General features: G+C 42.7%; 2 protein-coding genes across 2 annotated transcripts; both read right to left on the bottom strand.

Annotated features, from left to right (window-relative positions):
* Nucleotides 1-2,674: 2,674 nt before the first annotated feature.
* Nucleotides 2,675-9,972, bottom strand: mapk12a (mitogen-activated protein kinase 12a). Its single transcript, XM_012833133.3, has 12 exons — nt 9,685-9,972; nt 8,127-8,256; nt 7,807-7,865; nt 7,227-7,338; nt 7,091-7,120; nt 6,941-6,988; nt 5,438-5,552; nt 5,246-5,317; nt 4,989-5,068; nt 4,513-4,591; nt 3,861-4,034; nt 2,675-3,518 (listed from the first exon to the last, which is right to left on the bottom strand). The coding sequence occupies exons 1-12, from the start codon at nt 9,801-9,803 to the stop codon at nt 3,451-3,453; spliced, it is 1,086 nt and encodes a 361-aa protein (XP_012688587.2). The 5' UTR covers nt 9,804-9,972; the 3' UTR covers nt 2,675-3,450.
* Nucleotides 9,973-11,236: 1,264 nt separating this feature from the next.
* selenoo1 (selenoprotein O1) lies at nt 11,237-20,417 on the bottom strand. Its single transcript, XM_012833125.3, has 9 exons — nt 19,825-20,417; nt 19,272-19,475; nt 18,890-19,067; nt 18,341-18,471; nt 17,575-17,852; nt 14,992-15,154; nt 14,301-14,486; nt 12,966-13,122; nt 11,237-12,694 (listed from the first exon to the last, which is right to left on the bottom strand). Exons 1-9 carry the CDS (start codon nt 20,367-20,369, stop codon nt 12,455-12,457), a joined length of 2,082 nt encoding a protein of 693 aa, XP_012688579.2. The 5' UTR covers nt 20,370-20,417; the 3' UTR covers nt 11,237-12,454.
* Between the last annotated feature and the right edge of the window lie 1,204 nt (nt 20,418-21,621).

Below are 21,621 nucleotides of genomic sequence, written 5' to 3'. Positions count from 1 at the left end.
TCAGCTATTGCCCCGTCACTCACTGGCAGACTGATATTCTTCCAGTTCGTGCAAAGACCTTCTTCATCAGTGGCATCCAATCATGCGTTTGAGAGTTTTCCATGCAACCCAGTTTAGTGTCTACCTTAAGACTAGGATCAGGACTAGGACTTAAACTAGGCTCCAGGCCACATCAGAGCCAGATCCGCTCCAAAGTCAGCTGTGACTTATTCAGTTACTCATGATTCAATTCAATTTTATTTCATTTATATAGCGCCAAAGCAATACAATTCTCTCAAGGTACTTTACAGAGCCCAAGGCCTGACCCCCTTTAGACCAAGCACATTGTCAACAGGAGCAAGAAAAAACTCCCTGTTAATAGGAAGAGACCTTAATGGCGATGGTGGCAATTATTTATGTTGCAGGTAAATACTAGCACAGACTATGGGGTAAAATAAGTGCACAACAGTGTGGTTGGGGTGGGTGGGTGTAGGCCGAGGGTCTCTGCAAGTCAGGTGGAGAGACTACAGCAGCATCCCCCAGCGAAGACAGTCAAAACTAGAAGGGGAAAAAAGTGACAAAGTGGGTGGGTAAAGTTCGGCTGCCAATACGCGTGATGGTATGGTTATGAGAAACAATGTTTCCACAGCCATAAGCATTTGCAAGCAAAGGTCACCCTATAAGAGAGAGAAAATCAATTTGATCCATCAATTTGATAAACAGATACATTTAATAACATCAATTTGACAAACAGATAATATGGCAACTTTATCAGTACCAGTATTAGCATAATATGTCACAGGAGGAAGGGCTGGATGAAAGAGGCTGCCCAACAGGTTGTATTGGAATTGTGTTTGTTTAGTTTTGATGAGTTATGTTTAGTTATGGTTGGCTGCCATAGTGCATGTGAATTTTAGTTAGGATAACAAGGGTGGCAGGATACACAACAGTGCACAACCGTCTGGCCACAGCCGCAACACACTCCGCATGCTGTACCCGGGATCCGTAAAGGCCCTCCTTCCCTGTTGTCTGTAGCCCAGTTTTATTGATATTGGGAACTTTATATGTGTTTAGTTGTGATGCATTAGGTTTAGTTATGTTGTTTAGTATGTACATGATGGATCTGATGGCTTGGGTCAAGTTTGTTAGTCAAGAGGTAGTGTTAGCTTTGGAGGTTGGACCTCCAGTAACATAGTTGGGCAGGGAGACCGCGTGAGAATGAACTCACAGCATCTCAGGGGGGTTGACATGATGTAGACATTGGCCTCTCAGAGGCCATACCTGGAGTCTCATGTCTGCACCCAGAGAAGATCCAGCAGAGAAGTGCTTCTGTATACCAGTGCTTCTGGCATGAATACATTCTGGATAAGTACACTCTGTTTTTTTATCAACTACTGCAGTCATAGCACATGAGACTAAGGCTGTGGAACAGCATATGTCAACAGAACAATCTCAGGGTAAGACGTAGTTGCAAGCAAGGTTAAACTTATAACTCTTGGAGAAATCAGGAACAAAATCAGGCACCGTGATATTCAGCCTTTCTACAAATAATTACAACAATCCACAACATTTTCATTATCTTGCTAATTCTGTCCAGCCACGTATACCCCTTGAAGTGGCATGGCAGTGTGTTTGTTTTCGAATGGTAAGGCTGCTGAAGTGGTTTAACTCAAAATCAACTCAAAACTGAGAACCCTACAGGGACCCTGAGGGGGAGAGAAATCCTTACCTGTTATATACACATACATTACATTAAAGAATAAACATCATAGTTTACATTGGAACACATTTTACAAGAGGGACTGTCCGTTGTTTTGAACACAACACTCTCGCTCTCTAATACATCTTCATTATTATACTTCATTTGGTGATTGTTCCATGGTAGGAAAAATAGTTTTGTATAAGACCTCAAAAACGGCAGCTAGACAGGGTCCTTGTTTAAATGTGTGTGTGTGTGTGTGTAACTCATCCTCACCACTGAGCTCTTAAAATAAACCAGAAGTTGGCCGTGGGCAAGAGAGTCTGTTAACACGCCGTCACAACAGCAGAGATTCGGAGCAGGAGGGGCTGGGGTCTGTAATGCAATATGTATTTTTCTCCTCGGAAAGAGACAGAACTCTCTGACTCCCACATGAACCATGTTCTACTAGTGCCTTCCAAACAGAGAAACAAATAGAAAGAGAGGAAGACAGAAACCAGTGCATGATCACAGCAAGTGGATCATCAAAGATTTTCTCTGACTAGGGAAGTAGACATGAACACATGATTTCAGCCTCTCAGATCACCCTCATGGTCACCACAGACAGCATCAGTAACTGGAACAGATCTGGCCCTTGGATGGCATGGCCAAATTGGTCACAGAATCAAATACTGTATGGATCAAAGCTCTCATTATAAGTCATTTATAACTCAATTCTAATGGCACATGGGTGAGATGGTTATGACAAAGCCAACAAGCCTAAAATGTTGCATCATCACTGAGCTGAAGTTTCAGATGGTGTTATTGTTACTCATCAGTTGCATATGCAGCGGACTCCCTCTACTGGACACTGATAGAACCAACATCAACCCTGAATCCACAGTTTTTTCACAATATAGGAGACTGTATACTTTTACTTGGCTTGACGTGGCTTTTTTTGTGTTTTGTTGTGTCCTGATAACAAAATAACAAATAAACAACAAGTTGACAAATCTCTTAATTAGCGAAAGTTGTTTTAATATAAAAATACTGTTATATCCAGACAAATGTAAAATACTGTGCAGAAATCATCATACAAACAGGTCACTTAGTTAGCCCAGTGAAGGCACTCTAGTTATCTATGGCTTTCTAGAAAATGTCTTCCCAAATCTCCACTCAGTTTGGCTATTGATGAGCTTTGGCTTATTTGCATCAAGGAAACATTCAGCAGCTTTTAAAATCAGGTCCAATAAATTTCACTTTCTTACAGGGCTAGTCCAGCAGACAGTCCAAGTAAACCCCAAACAGATACAAAAAAAAAAACAGGAACAATGTAAGACTCACCTTTCTCAAGGAACTGAAATCTGAAATAAGCCATGCAAGATTAGCTGATTTATAGCTAGGTACAACTTAAATCACATTCCCTAGATGTACCCAACATGGCAAAATGTAAAAAAAAAAATTCAGTACCATAAATACACAGTATTGTACCATCAAGGCTCTGAATACATTTGTATTTCATGAAACAGCAGGTCCTTTGGCTATAAAAGAAATAAACACACAAAGAGACACACACACACACACACACACACACACACACACACACACACACACACACACACACTGAGAAATGCACACACTCACAAATCTCACTCTGTCTCCCACAACCCCCCCCCCAACCACTCACACACATACATACACATACAAACCCACAATTGATGTACACATCCAAAAACAGGTATGGTACAGGTGAACTCCAGTGAATCCTTGGCATTAAGAGCAAGCAGCATCTCTTAGAGAGAGGTTTCCTTTGCCTCAGCCGGCAGAGGCTTGAAGGACAGAATTTCTGTGAATGTGTGACCTGCAAGGAGGAGAAGAGGGCCGTAAGAGAAGTGGAGGGAGAAAAGGTGGAGGGTTAGTAAAGATGAGAGGAGAGGAGGAGAGGAGGAGAGAACCAGAGGAGGAGAACAATGAATACATGTCAAAATAATGGAAAAAGGAAATGTACACTTGAAACTGAAACTAGCAGAAGTGCCACTACCCCCCCCCCTTCTCTATGCCCCTTCCTTTCTTTCTCTCTCTCTTTCTTTTTTTCTCCCTTGATCTCATCCTCTTTTCTATTCCATTGCTTTTCTTTCATCCATTCCCTTTCTCCAAATCTGCCTTTTCCGCCCCCCTCTGTCCGTCTCTATGCCCCCCTTACGTTTCCACTGCTCCAGGGTGAGGTCTGCGTGGTCCATCGAGTGGTCATATGGCTGGGCCTCAGTCTCCTCCTCTGGCTCCCTGAACTCGCTGAAGTACGGCAGCGTCAGAGCCTCGCTGGCCGCCACCCTGCAGTCCGGGTCCAGGAGCAGCATGTGGTCCAACACGCAGACCGCTGCAAGACAGAACCCAAGAGCATGGCTAGTGAGAGCCTGATGAAAAGCTAGTTTACAAATCCACCAGCCAAGTATTTCTTTTGTGGAGAATATACAGCATAGGAGCACTGCAGTGGGATCAATACATTCTTCTAGACTCTAAATGGACAAATAAATGCATGCCTATGACATGAGCTTACACAGACTGCTTTCTTTGTAATATGTTGTATCAATACATGTTTTTTATTCAAACATGATAGCTCATTGGAGTGGATTACATATAGACAGCTCAATATCCCTGTTCTCTGCAGACCTATACAGGCCACATCACAGAGATCATCCATTTTGTCCCTATTTCTAACATAAACAATATGCATAAACCCAATGAGGGAGGACATTGATTACAGCTGGTTAGACTAACCTGCAGTCATAGAAATTATAATTTAAGTAGTTTAGAAGATGTTTAGATGCAGAGCAGTTGCCTGTTAGGGCCCTTACCATGTTTGCTAGCTTTGGGTAACATCATTTGCAAATCTTTTTTCTTAAGCTTAGGTAGTCTTTCAATGTAGCTTTTGGCCTGTAACAGACAGAGACAGAGTTATTTTTTTTAAATGAAGAAGAGTTATTTCAGCTATTTGCACAGTTAGTTGAGAAATTTGTTCAGCTCATCATTTTACAGTGTGTTCCTATAAGACAAAACGACTCAGTGCACAGTAACATCTACAGTAAGAGACAAAGTAACAAAGGGTTTCAACTTGAGGTTGTCTGAAATTGAAATTGAATCAAACTAAACATATCTAACATTTTCACTTGCCCTCATACAAAAAAAAGAGTTAAAATGTGTACCCCACAGCAAAAATGATTAACAAACCAAAAAGTTGTCAGTGAAAGTTTGTGATGTCTAAGAGGGGTCATGAACCAAAAAAGGTTGGGAACCACTGGGATAAGAAAATGAGAGAGTGGGAGAGACTGACATCTTGAGACTGCAGTTTGTGGATGAAATCCTGCGTTGGAGTTCCAGTGATTTTCATTATCTCTGTCAGCTGATCCAAGTCTGATGCAATAGGTCAAAGGTCAACAATGATGAGCACCAAAATCATGTGACATAACAACAAAGACCAGACACAGGCAGAGGGGAAAACTTCATAAGCCCGGGTTACTCTGTAGTAACCTGTGATAAGAACAGTTTCCATAATGACAACTGTTTAAAAAGTACATCATTGCAGGATACGGTCAGTTCCTTTGAAGAGTGGTGCTCCCAAGAGCATCTCTGCCATGATGCAGCCCACGGACCAGATATCCACTAGACGGAGAGAGGAAGGGAGAGAAAGAGAGAGACAGGAGGCAGGAAGAGAATGAACATTGAGCAGAGTATGCTTCTGTACGCTTTTATCTGGTAATGATTGTGTGTGTAGTTGCTTACCTGTTTGTGTGTAGTGCATCCAGCTGAGAATGATCTCAGGTGCTCTGTACCAGCGTGTCACCACGTACCCGGTCATCTCACTGTCTGCCTGCCTTGCCAAACCAAAGTCCAGGATCTAAGGAGACACACACACACACACACACACACACACACACACACACACACACACACACACACACACACACACACACACACACACACACACACACACACACACACACACACACACACACACACACAAATTGATATGGTGATTTACAAGGTGATTTTGTACTTCTGGGAAATACACGCCCACTCATGACGTTTAGACATCAGTTCAAGTCAGGATATTTTGTTCTTTTTTTCCTTACATGTTTGCTTTTTTTATTTTAAATGACATCAACAAACAAAACACACATCTCTGCCTATAAATAAATTGGGTCTCATGTAGAAACCTTGTTTCTTCCTATGGCATGGAGACTTCTGTGAAGAAATCTGTTGAAGCCTGCACAGACTTCTGATACTATTGTTTGACACTAAACCTGCTGTAGGCCATACTTTTACGCAGTACTCAAACTAGCACATTGAATAGTTCACACTGAAAAAGATGCTCCTAGATTTCTAAATCAACAACTATTTTAATCAGGTGATCCGGGGAACATATTTTGCATTATTTTTTTCATCCTGTACTACACAGTAGAAAGAGGGGGTTGACTCCTATGGCAGCGGATTCTGATGGACATTTAAATTAAATGCTAATATTACTTCCAACATCAAGAGTTCAAGAGAAAAGTTCTGGTTGGTGATGCGTTTAACATGCGTTCTAATCTAATCCATACCATCTGTTTTCCACCCATAATCACATAGAATGATCTCCAGGATTTGTATTCATGTTTTCTGTTAATTAAGTGATTTTGCATAATCTCTGAATGTTCACCAATCCCATGTTATTTTAGAGTAATTGTTTACTAGTAGGCACAAGAGCACCATATACAAACTGCCTCTCAAGTGAAGTAAGCACAAGTGTAGTCAAGACAAGTTGACAACTTGTCTCTGCCTCACCTCCCATAGAGTGAAGAGGACACATTAAACAGCCCACCACCACACAATAAATCCCACCTTCAGCTATTCACACAAGCAGTGCGCATTTAGTTATATGGTACAGGGATGAGTTATAGCATAGAGGAAAACAATGTGTTCCCACGGAAGACACTTAGCCCTGGCCAGATACACACACACACACACACACACACACACACACACACACACACACACACACACACACACACACACACACACACACACACACACACACACACACACACACACACACACACACACACACACACACATTCCACTTTGTCATTGTTTGTTTAACAGAAGGTCTGCTGTGTAAAAGTGTGTATGTTTCAGACACAGACTGCGGAGTACTTTGTCAGACTCTGTGTGTGTGTGTGTACAGTACAGATCAGTCTAATAGGCTACAGCCATGAATGTTAGAAGAGTCTGCTGTAGGGCACTCACCTTTAATTCGCAGTCCTGGTTGATGGCTAGATTTCCTGGTTTGAGGTCCTGATGGAGAACAGGCAGATGTTCATACTTGCTGATCCGACCAGACCAAAAATAAGCTACATTAAGCTAAAATGATATTATTAAGATATGGGGGTCACTTACTCTGTGGATGATTCCAGCTGCATGGATGTACTGGAAGAAAGCAGAGAGACATGTCAGCCAGTGTGTGTGTGTGTGTGCATTTGAGTATATGTGAGTATGAGTACAGAGAGAAGGGTAGTGAGAGTGTCATGCACACCTTAAGTCCCCGGAGCATCTGGTAGACAAGGAACTGCACTTTCTCCTCTGAGAGTTTCTGCATTTTCATGAGTTTGCCCAAGTCAGTGCCCATATATGGCATCACCAAATAACTGTGAGGGGGAGAGAGAGAGAGAGAGAGAGAGAGAGAGATGTACAATGACAACATGTCATGTCATGTGTCTCTTTTAATAAACCCTAGTGTACTTATTCCCAAAGTACTCAGTTCAATGGCCACGACAGGAAAAAATAAGGGTAGCTTATGACTGAATTAGGATAATAATACTCATCATGAATTATTTACTTAGTAACAGCACTACTGACAAATTAACTTCTAGTTATCTGTGAGCTGGATGAGCTAGGCATCAGTAGGGTAAAAGCATTATAAGGATATGGGCCATATGTGTGCTGCACTCATAAAATGTCTTAGACATTATCAACAGTTTAGAATTTTGCAGTCTTTTTGAAATTGACATCCTGTCGTCTTCCTAATTATGACAGTTTAGAACAACATTCTACTATAATAACAGCAGTGTTTTTACCGTATTCTACATACAGTAGAAAAATTAGAGTCAACTCACAAGTCTTGGAATCTATCCAGCGAAAGGGACGCTGTGAAAACATCTAAGAGGCCAATGACCTGATTAGAAAGAAAGAAAGAAAGGAAAGATGATACGTGAAAGGTGAGAGGGGTTTACATCAATGTTAACCAATTATCTGTGATACTTTATCCTCAACAAAAATCATCTTCCTGCAGGACAGGAAAGGTAATATATTTCTTCAGTAATGCTCAGGGGGATCTCTGGTTAATCGATGTGTGGCCAAGAGCACATTGTTCAAAGTCAAAGAGACCCTTCAGAACTTCCTTTGAGTGTAGATGTCTTGTGGAGGTGCCCCTTACATTTCCATGCTTCATGTGTTTCAGCAGGCGCAGCTCACGGTACGCTCTCTTGGCAAAGAGCTCCGACTGGAATGGCCGGTGCAGCTTCTTGATGGCCACCTTAGATCCTGTTCGTCGGTCCACTGCTGAGCTGGAGTCAGGACAAACACTCTCTAACGTAAGCATTTTCAAACCAGAAACAACAGAAACAGTGCTTTCTATGCATGAGTACATTCCGTGGTCTATACATTTACCATGAAATTATTTGCATTAGAAATTCTAGTATAATTAAGTTCCTGAGTATATTCTTCACAGTCACTATTCTGATTCAGTGCATTCTGGGCTTTTGGTTTGGTTCTAATGAGCATGCCTAACCTATGAGGAGTGAGCAACGTATTTGCTAACACCAGAGCCAAAAATTCTACAATTTTACTAAAAAACTAATTACATCTCACTTTGAGATAGGCACTGCCTGTCGTGGAGCTCGTTGTGGGACATAGACAAACAAACAAGCTCATTGAATGTTTACAGAACTTTGAAAACTATAGAACACACATCATTCTATCAATCAGTTATGAAGTTTTTAGGTCTTTATAAAGAATCTGGGCTACTAGGTTTAAGAAATCCTATATTGATATTTATTGTCATAGTATAAACTGTATTATTTATATTTTTATAAATATATATAATAGCGTTAGTATAAAATGTTAAGCCAACGGGAAAACAAATGCTGGACAAACAGCCTAAAGAATCAATGTGAAAGGAAAATAATGTCATCAAAGCGAACTGGCATCTTGGGGGCTCATTTGCGTACGGACCTCGTTTTGTATACAATAGCAGCGGTAACGACCCCCCTCTTTGCGTCACTGCCAACCGCACCAATGCGGAAATCAAGTGCCTCAGACTCATTGTTTCAATTTCTACTAAAAAAAACATGCGTTCATGGTTACCCACAACTTAAATATTAAGTCGAATGTTTACATTTATCCTCCAATGGTTTTCTAGCCCGACTGGGAATGTTGTTACATGTCACAGAGCTGAACACCCGGTTGTGACACAGGAAACCATTTAGGAGAAGGTGCATGGAACCCATTATGGTCCAGTAATGTGGTGCTGAACCACACTACAACCTTACATCGAATAGATGTAGAGGTTATTAATTGCACATTAATTGTAGTCGCCGACTAAAACGGGGTAGGCTAGTCCGAGTGTTCGATTGTCTCTATTATGAATGAAGTCAAGCGGGACCTTGGCCATTGAGTGGATGGGGACAAAGCAGCCTTTTGTTAAAAGTCCCTGTTGCGCGGTATCCGTAGTTTTCGTATGTTAACCTACACTAACGGCGTTAACCGATTAAAATAATATATTGACCATAGTCTCTGTATAGGTGCCAGGGTGTGTCCACAAACAAACCATAGGTGAAGTCACAGATATGCACAGGAAACCTTGTGACTTTTAACCTTTTGCGAAGTGGACCTTAGGAATCCAATCTTACATAGTCTAACCTGGGCGACATGATAAGCAGCAGATATCTCTGGTGACATTGCTTTCGTTGTCGATTGCACAGTAGGCTACTCACCATACGGTTCCATAAGCTCCAGTTCCCACCTGTTTCAAGTCTCGATAACGCTCAGGTACTTCCCAAACTGTTTTGTTTACTTCTTGGCGATGAAAGCCCGCTCGGCTCCTAGTTGACATGACTTTAAAACTACGTGACAACACGTCGATGATATTTCAGAATTACTGTGAGCTATTTCTCTAGTTCTTTCTAAACACCCATGTCACCCTTTGCTCCTGGCTTACGCACTACGTGTGGCCGCTCCCTCAGGGCTGTTCAACCTCCCTCAGCGCCACTCCCATTGGTCTTAACGACACAGAGCCACGGCGATGGATTTTGGTTTACTGCATTCCAGAGTTCCTTCCATAGTAACGCCACAGCAGTTAATTGAATTGTCCTCGGGACTGTCTTGTTTCACATGTAAATAGAGTGGAAGCAAACTGGCCTTTATTTAACCCAACATGTTAACAAAGAGTGTTATCAGGGGGACGCTGCCCAGATGTTTTCAGGTATGTAATGATCCGTGCATGACTGTCAAGACTTGCAGGGGCTTGTATCCCATTATCCCATCCTATAGCCTATTCGAGTTATGAAGAAAATATTCACGTTTACATTTACAAAGCTCCCTGTCAGTAGCCTACACAATTTGATAAAATCGCTTTAATTCTACCTCAACATTTTTTGGGGAAGTGTTAAAAAACAACTATCTAATATGTGCAAAGACTTCATGTGTGACACAAATAAAATAAAAAAACAGAGTTAACAATGCAGCAACTAGTTGTTTACTCCAACAGACCCTTTGCAGTGCAAAGTTTAATTCTAACAATCTAATCTTAATGCAGGCCACCCAGGTTCATGGGAGACAAACCATAGGCCTGTTAACCACTGGCAGTCCCCCTATGCAAACCACTGAGTATATTTTGGGGCTGTGTGAATTTCTGACCTCAATCTTCTGCATGTAAAGGAAGTAAGCCTGTGTGTCTACACTGACTGAGTGTAGTTTAATTTTTGTCCCAAGCCTGAGTTTGACCACATTCTGTGTACCACACACACACACACACACACACACTGAAGTAATGAGCAAGTCAAGACCTAGCAGCTTATTTTCTAAAACAGCACAATTACTCCATCACACATTCCTAACATTACTAGCAGTGAAAGGCCTCTCACTGACAGTAAATGCTTAAAAGTGCAGCATTTCTGATGCATTTTATTCATAGGACACTAAGGCTAAGATGTCTCAGGGATACAGAATGTGAGGATTGATTGGGTTGGTAGGACCAGGCCCTAGTCCAGTTGGGTCCAAAACTACCTGCAGAATACCAAACAATGTGGGGTGATTTTAAAATTTCCTCCTAGACCTAGTGTTGATGAGGCAGCCTTACCCAAACGTTTGTTATTAACATCTCTCAATGGAAGACCTCCAGGAATAACATTTCTTCAATTTTGTTGTTTATTTATAAATGATGTACAAATAATCAAATGTTAACCACCTGGAACGAATAAAAAAGTGCCACAGGATACCACGATGACTTATCTACAGTACACAGCATTTACAAGATTAGGCAAGATGTGTTTTTGCGATCAGATTTATTGGGTAAGCTGTCGTGAAGGGGTAAACACACAATACATAGTGCACTGTTCATTATTAAAAGGATGCATGAGTTGCAAACATACACAGAAACAATTCCCTGCCATATTAGGTTTATATGTTGAATAACAAATGCAAATATAATGTACTTTCCCTCTTTAATAAAAAAAACAGGCTGGAATAACACACAATCCGCATCACTGTGTATGTTAAACCTCTCCCTTGTATTAAAAATCCAAAGTAAAGCCAAGCCCAAATATCTTTTTAGATCATTTTAACAATGACAGTTTCCTATACATTGTTTCATGTATTTGTCTAGCACTATGAATGCCAGCACTGCTGAAGGAACTATGCAAACTATATGGTATGGCTCTATATTTGTCCAGCAATTCTACCACAGTGAGGGAAATAGGATATTGTTAAACAGGATTAAGTTTGTGCGCTTAGAGGCATCAGCCTCTTTAATTATGTGCGTTGTGACATCAGGTAATGAAGAGTAAACACACACACACACACACACACACACACATTCACACATTCACACATTCACACGCACTCATCCGCACACGCACACAACTTTGGTACACATACACAAAGAGCTTTGGTACAAATTGAAGTGTTTGGTTCCTGGTCGTTCAGACTCACACCTGCCCCAGTAGGACTAGAGGAATGAGACTTCATGTAAAACCAGCTGGCAAGCGAGACAGAGAAGGGCAGAAAGAAGAGAGGTCATCACAGACAGCATCATCACCATCACCTAGCTTAGTGTAAACACAGTTTTCAGCTAGGCGTCAGCACATGATGATCATTCAGAAACCATTAACTGAATTTCATTCCAGGGTTAGATGCATGTTGCTGAAGACCTGTGATGTGATTACAAAACACTGCAATGTGGTATGAACTCTCTCTTTCTCTCTCTGTCTTTCTCTTCATTGGTTTGACTCAGTAGCTCCAGAACACAAATGCCTTCCTTGACCTTTGACCGAAATATGCAAGACCCCACAGAGAGAGAGACAAACAGATAGACGGGTAGATGACCCACAATGCAGCAGAGGAATAAAGAGCTACGAATCAATTACTCATGGGTAAAAGGAAAAGAAAATCTCTCTCTCTCTCTCACACACACACACACACACATACCCACACACAGACAGACTCTCTCTAAGTGGGTTGCAACAGAGGCCTTTGGTCAGGAAGGACTTATGAGGATCAGGTGACGCTGAGCTCACGGGCCCAAGCAGGGGGCTTGCCATCATAGGGGACCAGCACACGGGCCCCCACTGAGCTTGCTGCCCCTCCCTCTTCCTCTTCTTCACTTCCTTCTCCTTGCTCGTCCCTCTCTCCAGGCTCTGAGGCCCCTCCTCGGCCCACCCAACCTGGCTGCTCCAGACCTGGCACGGAACTGAAGGGCTGTTCTAGAACCTTCAGCACCCGCTGGACCTGAGGAGAAAGACAGGAGAAAGAGAGAAGGCAGGACAGAGGAGAGAGGCAGGGACAAAGACAGAGAGAGAGGGCAGGACAGAGGACACAGACAGGGACAAAGACAGAGAGAGAAAAGGTACATCAAAGAAGGTGAGAGAGATACAGGAGAGCAAAAGAATGCAGGAGAAATCAAGTTATTATACTATTTTTATGACGTGCCACAACTCGTGAAATGTCTTGTATGCCGAAATCGTTGCCAGCAGCCATGAGACAGGGACCCGTCCCTTACCTCTGAGAAGTCTCCACTCTCGGCTGCCTCTATTGCATTCTGGACGATGTAGTTCCTGAGCACCACTCGAGGGTTTGTGCTGTCCATCACGTGCACCCTCTCTTCATGCGCAGCCTGAGCGTCACTCACACCATCACACTCCCGCCTCAGTCGCTTCCTGAGGTCACACAACATTCCAAGGTGAGAGAGTGAGTCATGACGGATTTAGACACTCTTTGAAATACTTGATAAAACCATCTCTCAATATCTCGTATGCTATTAATAAAGGTGATATATTTTTTTTTAACCGTGTTTGGCAATTTAATCTTTTTCACTGTACCCATAATCAGCTGTATAACTGGTAGCGTGCTGACAGTGCTGTCTAATACTGCATGCTAACCAACAACAGTGCCACAAACAACAAATCGCAAAAAAGAAAAAATACATATACATCACAATGACCCTACCACAACGATGCTTCTGGTTAATGGGACATGACACTGTCTGAAGTTATGAACATCAGCCTTATTGGGAAACAATTGTGATAAATGTCATTTAAGTATTAAAATCTTGAAAGTCTCAAGGAACTAAAGGATCTGATTTTTAAATGAAATGTAGTTCAACCCCTCTATGGTTCTCAGGGACAGGGATATGAGATATGATTAACAAAAGGGTGGGGCAAGAGATTTGCAAAAGCTCAGCTTTCACTCCCCTTCTCTCTTCACTAAACCTCACTCTGTGTTCCCTCACAGCTGCCATTATTATTGTTTGGGAAGTTTGGTTTACTGGAAACAGAACGGTAACATTTAAGGCATTTTTGTGTGGTCTGAAGGGACATACACAGGACGAGTCTCTGTAGATTGTTAGATAAAATGGCTATTTACTCCACACTGCTTCTGTCACTGCTACTCTCTGAATCCCGATTGTCCTCTGGCCTGCACAGGCTCTTCCCTTTGACTTCCTCATCCGTTTCTGCTCACTTCTCCTTTCCCTTCCTTTCCTTTCTTCTACATTAGCCTATGGACTGCTGTTACCTCAGCAGAAAGCACTAACTTTAGAGCCACTGAAATGAGTATTAGTTGCTGTCTGGGTGAGAGAGCATAAACAAAAGAGAGAGAGGACAGTGTGTGTGTGTGTGTGTGTGTGTGTGTGTGTTTGTGCGCGTGCAAGTGTAACAGAAAAATACATTATTTGTCTGGTGCGGGTGCAATGCAATGTGAAGGGAGAAAAAAAGCCTGACAAAGTACTTGACTATCTGAGGCCCGGAGTAATATTAGGACTGGGGAAAGTAACCTTCTTTTCCTGTGGGCTCCACGTGCCACACCCATACTCCAGTCTGAGTGCTCTGATGCATACCTGTAGAGAGTGAGCCAGCTGGTCCAGTCCTCCAGCTGCTTCTCCCTCAGCTGGTCCTCACTGAGCTCCATGAGCTCCTTCAGGCGGCTCAGTCTCTCCAGCTGCTTGGTCAGGTTTCGGCCCTGGGACAACATCTGGAACAGCGCAGGGTTGTTCTGAGCCATGTTCAACAGCGTCATCAACTCACTGACAGAGAGAGACACAGATAGAAAGGGGGAGCAGAGACAGACAGAGAGAGAGAGAGAGAGAAAAGGGGGAGCAGAGACAGACAGAGAGAAAGAGAGAGAGAGAAAAGGGGGAGCAGAGACAGAGAGAGAGAGAAAAAGGGGAAGCAGAGACAGACAGAGAGAGAGAGAAAAAAGGGGGAGCAGAGACAGAAAGACAGAGAGAGAGAAAGAAAAGGGGGAGCAGAGACAGAAAGTGCAAAGGAAAAGGAAAGTCGAAGGAAACATGGCAATGAGAACAGCAAAGACATACTTCCAAAATCACCTTAAACATAAATAACGTCTTGGATAAATATAGCTGCATTGGTCTTACCAATCATCCAACAGCATGACCTTCTTTGAAAGGATCTGATATGTGTCCAAATGGACTGGTGATTGATGCAACATCAGAAACTGTAACAATGAAGAATAGTGGCACGCACGTGTGTGTGTGTGTGTGTGTGTGTGTGTGTGTGTACGTGGCGTACCGTGGGTCCATGGTGGGTCTGCTGCCATCCTTGAGCTCTGGAAGAGAGGCACACTGCTCCATAAGGAGGTGAACAGCTTGCTTCAGAGCCTCTGCCTCCTCCTCGCCCTCACTTGGCCAGCGCACCTGACTCAGGCAACGGAAAGAGTTGGTTAAGTCCGCACCTGAGGACAGAGATGGGAAGCCAATAAGATGAAGATGAGAGATGAGAGATGAAAGCAAATGGTACAGTATGTGAGAAATCTGAAAAAATACTGATGTGAGCAAAAATGCCATTTGCTATTTTTTTGTTTATTTTTATGTGTATGGCTGTCTGTTTCCCAGATATACAGTCATTGACAGAGAAATTACAAATGCTTTGGTATTAACATGCTTATTTATATTGTTTGCATGGGAACAACACAAAAAAGCAGAGAAAAAAGGCCAAATCTGACATGATTCCACACAAAACTCAAAAAATGGACTTGACAAAATGATTGGCCCCCTCAACTTACATTTTTTTGGTAGCACACCCTTTGGAAAAAATTACTGAAATCAATCGCATTCTGTAACCATGAATGAGTATCTTACACCTCTCTACTGGAATTTTGGACCACTTTTCTTTTGCCAACTGCTCCAGGTCTCTCACATTTGAAGGGTGCCTTCTCCCAACTGCTGTTTTGAGATCGTGCCACAGGTGTTCTATGGGATTTAGATCTGGACTCATTGCCACTTCAGAACTCTCCAGCGCTTTGTCTTTTCTGGGTGCTTTTTGAAGTGTGCTTTGGGTCATTGTCCTGCTGGAAGACCCATGACTTCTGACGGAGACCCAGCTTTCTGACACTGGGCCTTACATTGTGCCCCAAAATTATTTGATAGTCTTCAGATTTCATGATGCCATGCACACAGTCAAGGCATCCGGTGCCAGAAGCAGCAAAGCAACCCCAAAACATCTGTGAACTGTTTGACTGTAGGGACTGTAGAACATACATTTATGTTCATCTTGTTTAAGTAATGATGAGTTTAAATTAAAATTGCGCATGCGTATAGTCAGAATGAGTATGAATGACGAGAATGACCCACGTTGCCTGCCTGTAATGTCTTCACAAGTTCCAGAGTAAAGAAACTAATTATACGGAATCCTGAATTGTGTCACTCAACAGGGACCGGGTTCTTTTCTTTTCATTTCGTTTTCTGTAAACTGCTTTACCAAAAAGCTCTACTTTGGTCTCATCTGTCCACAGGACGTTCTCCCACAATGATTTTGGCTTCCCCAGGTAAGTTTTGGCAAACTCCAGTCTGGCTCTGTGTGTCAGCAGTGGGGTCCTCCTGGGTCTCCTACTATAGCGTCCCATTTCATTCAGATGGCGACGGATAGTGCAAGCTGACACTGTTGTACCCTGTGTCTGCAGGTCAGCTTGAATTTGTTTGGAAGTTGTTCTAGGTCCTTTATCCACCATTTGAACAATCCTTCGTTGCAATCTTTCATCAACTTTTCTCTTCCTTCCACGTCCAGGGAGGTTAGCGACAATGTCATGGGCTGTAAACTTCTTGATGACATTAATCACAGTGGACACAGGAACATTAAGATCTCTGGAGATGGACTTGTAGCCATGAGATTGTTCATGCTTTTCAACAATTTTGGTTCTCAAATCCTCAGACAATTCTTTGCTCTTCTTTCTTTTCTCCATGCTCAGTGTGGTATACACAGACACACAACACAAAGGTTGAGTCAACTTATCTCAATTTTAACTGGTTGCAAGTTTGATTTCTATATTGCCAGCACCTGTGACTTGCCACAGGTGAGTTTAAATAAAAATTAAAGGAGCATTACATGCTTAAAATACAATTATTTCTCACAATTTTGAAAAGGTGGCAATCATTTTGTCCAGTCCATTTTTATAGTTTTGTGTGGAATCATGTCAGATTTGGCTTTTCTTCAACGCAAACAATACAAATAAACATGTGAATACCAGATTTGCAACAATGTTCTGGGAGAAGTGGAGCATTATCTGACAGAAGGGCAGGGGTGCCAATATTTTTGTCCATGACTGTAGCTTGTATGCTTTGACATTACAAAACCACTACAATAAGCTTCTACTGAGAATTTAAGGGACACACATAATGACTCTACACCAGTGGTTCTTAACCTGGGTTCGATCGAACCCCAGGGGTTCGTTGAGTCACTCTCAGGGGTTCGGCAGGGGTCAGGACACACACATATAGCCCGGTTCACACTAGCAATGTCAGGCCGTTTTTGTCGGCCGTCAAAAAATTGGCTGCCAATAATTTGGCAACACACAACACGCCGTGTTAGATTACAAATATTTTGTTGCTTGTGCATTTCTGAACTTGTATCTGAAAGGCAACAGCAAAAGTCACATTAAATATATACCTATGTTTTGAAGAAATCATATTTTATTTTTCCAGTTACGAAGGGTTCGGTGAATGCACTGATGAAGCTTGCAGGGTTCAGTACCTCCAATACGGTTAAGAACCACTGCTCTACACTGTTAAACAGCTCCTACTTCCCATTCACTAAGTCTTTAAAACGCCCTCTCCATTTAAACTCTGTATATAGTGTGTCCCTACTCTTTCGCCTTACCTGTGTTGTGCATGGTCTGCATGAGCTGGGTGATGAGCATCTCGTCCTCCGGCTCCTCCTTGCGCAGCAGGCCCAGCTTACGCCTCATGTTGGCCATGTAGAAGGAGTTGTACTGGGGCAGGTACTCATCCATCACGGCCTCAGCTAGCTCCGGGGGCAGGTCAGGGGCCAGGGCCTCTGCCAGCTTAACCAGGTTCCAGCGGCAGATAGCCGGCTGGGCCTTATATGAGTAACGGCCAGAGTCATCCGATGCATTGCAGATAAAGTCTGGGTCAAATCTAGAGAGGGAGGGGAGAAAGGGAGAGAGAGAGAGAGAGAGAGAGAGAGAGAGAGAGAGGAAAGACAGAGGGCAAGGGAGGAGAGGGCAGGAGGGCGTAGGAGGAAAGAGGGGAAAATAAGAATTAAACATTGCAACTTCCTGTCAATGAATTAGAGGGGAGATGTCAATATTCAAAAACAAACAAACCAAAGAATTCAATATCCTTTTTCAGGAAACACGAAATCCATAAACAAATGGAAGATAAACACGAAAACATTAACAAATATATCTTGCATAACAAAATATCTATCCCACAATTCCGAACTCATTCTTACGTAATTGTAATACAAGTTCTACACATCATGCAGTGAAACACTAATTAAATGTGCATCATTACACACGGCAGAATTGTAATCAACAGACTATATTATATTGTTTATATAAGAATCACATATTATATTTGTAATGTTTTATGCCATATCATGCAGGCTGGAGTTAATGTCTCACCGGTCCATGAAGCCGAAGGGCCCGTAGTCCAGGGTGAGCCCCAGGATGCTCATGTTGTCTGTGTTGAGCACGCCGTGACAAAAGCCCACACACTGCCACTGTGCCACCATGCGTGCTGTCCGTGACACCACCTGACAACACACAAACACGCGCGCGCATATAGCAAGATACAGTCAACTGACTGAAAATTGAAATGCTCTGACAAAGATTTACATTTCATTAAATACAAAAATATACTCTAACTTCATGTGTGATGTTAAAATGTCCCATATGAAGAAGACAGTATATGTTTCATATACAAAAGAATACAGGGTATGGTAAACAGTTAACTAGATTACAAGGCCATGGTGTGACTAATTGTATCAAATACAAAAAGTTCAGGTTGACTGCTCCTATGTCATGGCTGACATCTTGACCTTCTGGCCAAACACTGGAAATCTAAGAGAGTTAATTTTGGCCACAAAAGGGACATCTGAATCAATGCTCCTAATTTTCGAGTCAGGAGACATTTTCTGACAGATAAATAATCCTCCATGACAGGTATCTCACCTCTCTGAAGAAGGCAGTGTTCCTCTCCACTGTATCTGGGTGGCTCTGCTGGATCTCGGGGTAGAAGGTCTCTATGATGTAATCCAGCATCTGGGTGCGAATCTCGTCAAGGCCAGAACTGGGGCCCTGTCTGCCAGTGGTCTCATCTTCCCGCTTAAAGATCTCAAAAGAGCCGAATCTGCACACACATGCAGTGACACAGGAACTACATGAAACACAGGTCCCTTTAAATATTGTGCTGCTGCTATTCCTTAAAGCTGATAGGTAAGATGGGGTGTAAAACAGAACAGAGAGAGAGAGAGAGAGGAGAGAGAGAGCGAGAGAGGGAGAAAAATAGTTTACACCAAGAGGAGACAAGCAGAGATGAATTTAGGCTACTGACCTAATGAGCGTGGGAGCAATGCGCAGCACCACGGAGCATCTCTCCATGCGTGGGTTTCCACTGTAAAACACGTCCCTTACCACCTTGGAGTCAGAGGTGACCACGGACCCCGCCCGAGTGGTCGGGATTCCCAAAGCAAACATTGCCTCACTGCAGAGGAACTCCCGGATGCTGGAGCGCAGGACCTTTCGCCCGTCTGCCTGTCTGCAGGACCATGAAGGTTTATGAACGTGTAATGCTCGGCCTCTCACATTAACATTTCAGACAATATAGTGATTTTCATGGAACCGTCCAGAAACAGCGGTTTATGATGTGATGAATAAATTTGTGTTTAATTTCAGATGAATACTCTCAGTCTCACAGAATAAAAACACGTTGTCCTCATTATAGATTAGGCTATGTGAAACACAGGTAAATGACACTACGAAAGAGGATTAAGGCAGTCAGATAATTAAGGTCCAATCTGTGCCAACCTAGTGCGTCAACAACAACCTGACCGTGTAAGTCTAACGACTTTTCATTAGTTACATAAAAATGAAACTTTGCCTATTACCTAGAGAAGGGCGTTAACCCCGCTCCTTTCACTTGGATTTCCCATCGGCCACAGGGGTTCTCCTTCAATAGTTCAGGGTCTAGGTCGGCCGGCGCCTTTACTTCGCCCAAGTAACAAGCTGCTCCGTCACCTAGCTGACCGGCAAAGTTACCAAACTGGTGTCCGCAGTAGCAGTGCGCAGCCGGCTCGGATCCGGGCATCACCTTCGAGCCGCTCAGATATGCAGGGCCGAGTGGATCTTTCAGAACTTCTTCATTTAGACCGAGTAATGCTAGCGCTCTGCCGGAGACAGCCACGAATTTAGGGTTGGTGAGCGGTGTCGGCTGGACACGCGAGAAGCAGGCTCCCTTGACCATTCTCACACCCGGCTCCTGAGAAGGATCCAAGGGAAGCTTTTTGAGCACAACATTGTCGAACTCCAAACTTTCAAGAGGCGACCGAGTCTTCGCCATGTCGTCCACCCGGACAAACGACACCGATCTCAACAATATAATTCCAGAACGAAACAAATAAGGTCGCGACAGACGTATTCGTATAGCAGCCATTCAACGATGGCCACCTGTCATTGCATAAGTACCACCCCGTGTTGTCTGCTATCATCAATGGGGCGTCTTCGTCAGGCTGTACGGTTTATTATGAGCCCGACTAGAAACTCGCACGGTACTAAAACGTTCCCATATGACTGTTGGAGTTTTGTTAGCGGGCATCATCTGCCTTACTTAAATAACAGTGTGATACAATGATTATGTTTCGAATTGTATATGCTACATTTAAAGCTCAATGTACATTCGGCTGACGTTAACAGTTCGACAAGTGCAGCTGTCATTTTTCATGTAAATAATAACGTGCATAGAATTTAGACACACTAAATGTAAATTACTTTAAGCCCATGTGATAACGAAATAAATTACTGAATGCTCATCAGTGGAAATATGCCACAATACATGGGTGTGCATCTATTGCGTGGGAGAAAAAAAAAAAGTCACAAAACATAAAAATGGCTCAAATTACAGCAGTGCTCTTTCTGTATGTAAGGTCAACTAAGTCTTAACCAGAGCTCATGATTAAAAAAAAAACAACAACAACACACTGTCATACATAATATCTTTTAATTTAAAACTTGTACATTTCCATACAGATTCAGGCCATCCAATTTGGCATGTTTATGATGACAAATCCAAAGAAAAAGGGACAGATACAGATTATTTTAAGGGGTTGGTTCTTCATGGATAAATACCACCACCCGTAATTTATTCAAGACATTATGCTAAAAGGGTATCCAAGATGGATAACCAGATTTTCCAAAACGCATAACACTGGAAAAGAAGCCAATGAGAACGCAACCAACAGCTTCATGAAGTAATGAGCCCTTGGCATATAAAATGGGTGTTTGTCCTCCAAAATGTCAAGACGTGTAGAGTTCAGTCCTTCAGCGCCATAACTGACGTGCAAAAATCAACAGCAGGTCACTTCTCTTCACGAGATACTGAGTGTTCAATGCGGATCTGTCATGCATTCTTAGAAACCACGGCTCAATATGCATAGTACTTGTCCATTAAGGGAGTTCAGCAGACATTGTGGAATAAAAAGTGCTTTTTTTTCCACCCCAAAAAGGGTTAAATTAAGATCTCTGACGAGTCAGGATAGTTGCTGGCAGTCAGTGAGCTCTCACAATACAGTTCCTAACAGAGTGTTTCAACCTGCAAAGAACAATATTGTTTAAATGCTTTAAAAACACAATCCCTTCAAAGACGTTCACTCATTTAGAACAAAAAAGGACATTTCACTCCATCCCAA

Source organism: Clupea harengus, chromosome 3 (genome assembly GCF_900700415.2).
Source record: "Clupea harengus chromosome 3, Ch_v2.0.2, whole genome shotgun sequence".
Lineage (NCBI taxonomy): Eukaryota > Metazoa > Chordata > Actinopteri > Clupeiformes > Clupeidae > Clupea > Clupea harengus.
This window is presented reverse-complemented; position numbering and strand designations above follow the sequence as displayed.

What these genes read in the sequence shown, in the direction of transcription:
- mapk12a (XM_012833133.3), bottom strand. Translation starts at nt 9,803, where the DNA reads ATGTCAACTAGGAGCCGAGCGGGCTTTCATCGCCAAGAAGTAAACAAA. An exon ending in AACACATGAAGCATGGAAAT is followed by an intron (nt 7,866 to 8,126) that starts GTAAGGGGCACC and finishes CTTTCTAATCAG; the next exon opens with GTCATTGGCCTCTTAGATGT. An exon ending in ACAAACTGCAGTCTCAAGAT is followed by an intron (nt 4,592 to 4,988) that starts GTCAGTCTCTCC and finishes TGTCTGTTACAG; the next exon opens with GCCAAAAGCTACATTGAAAG.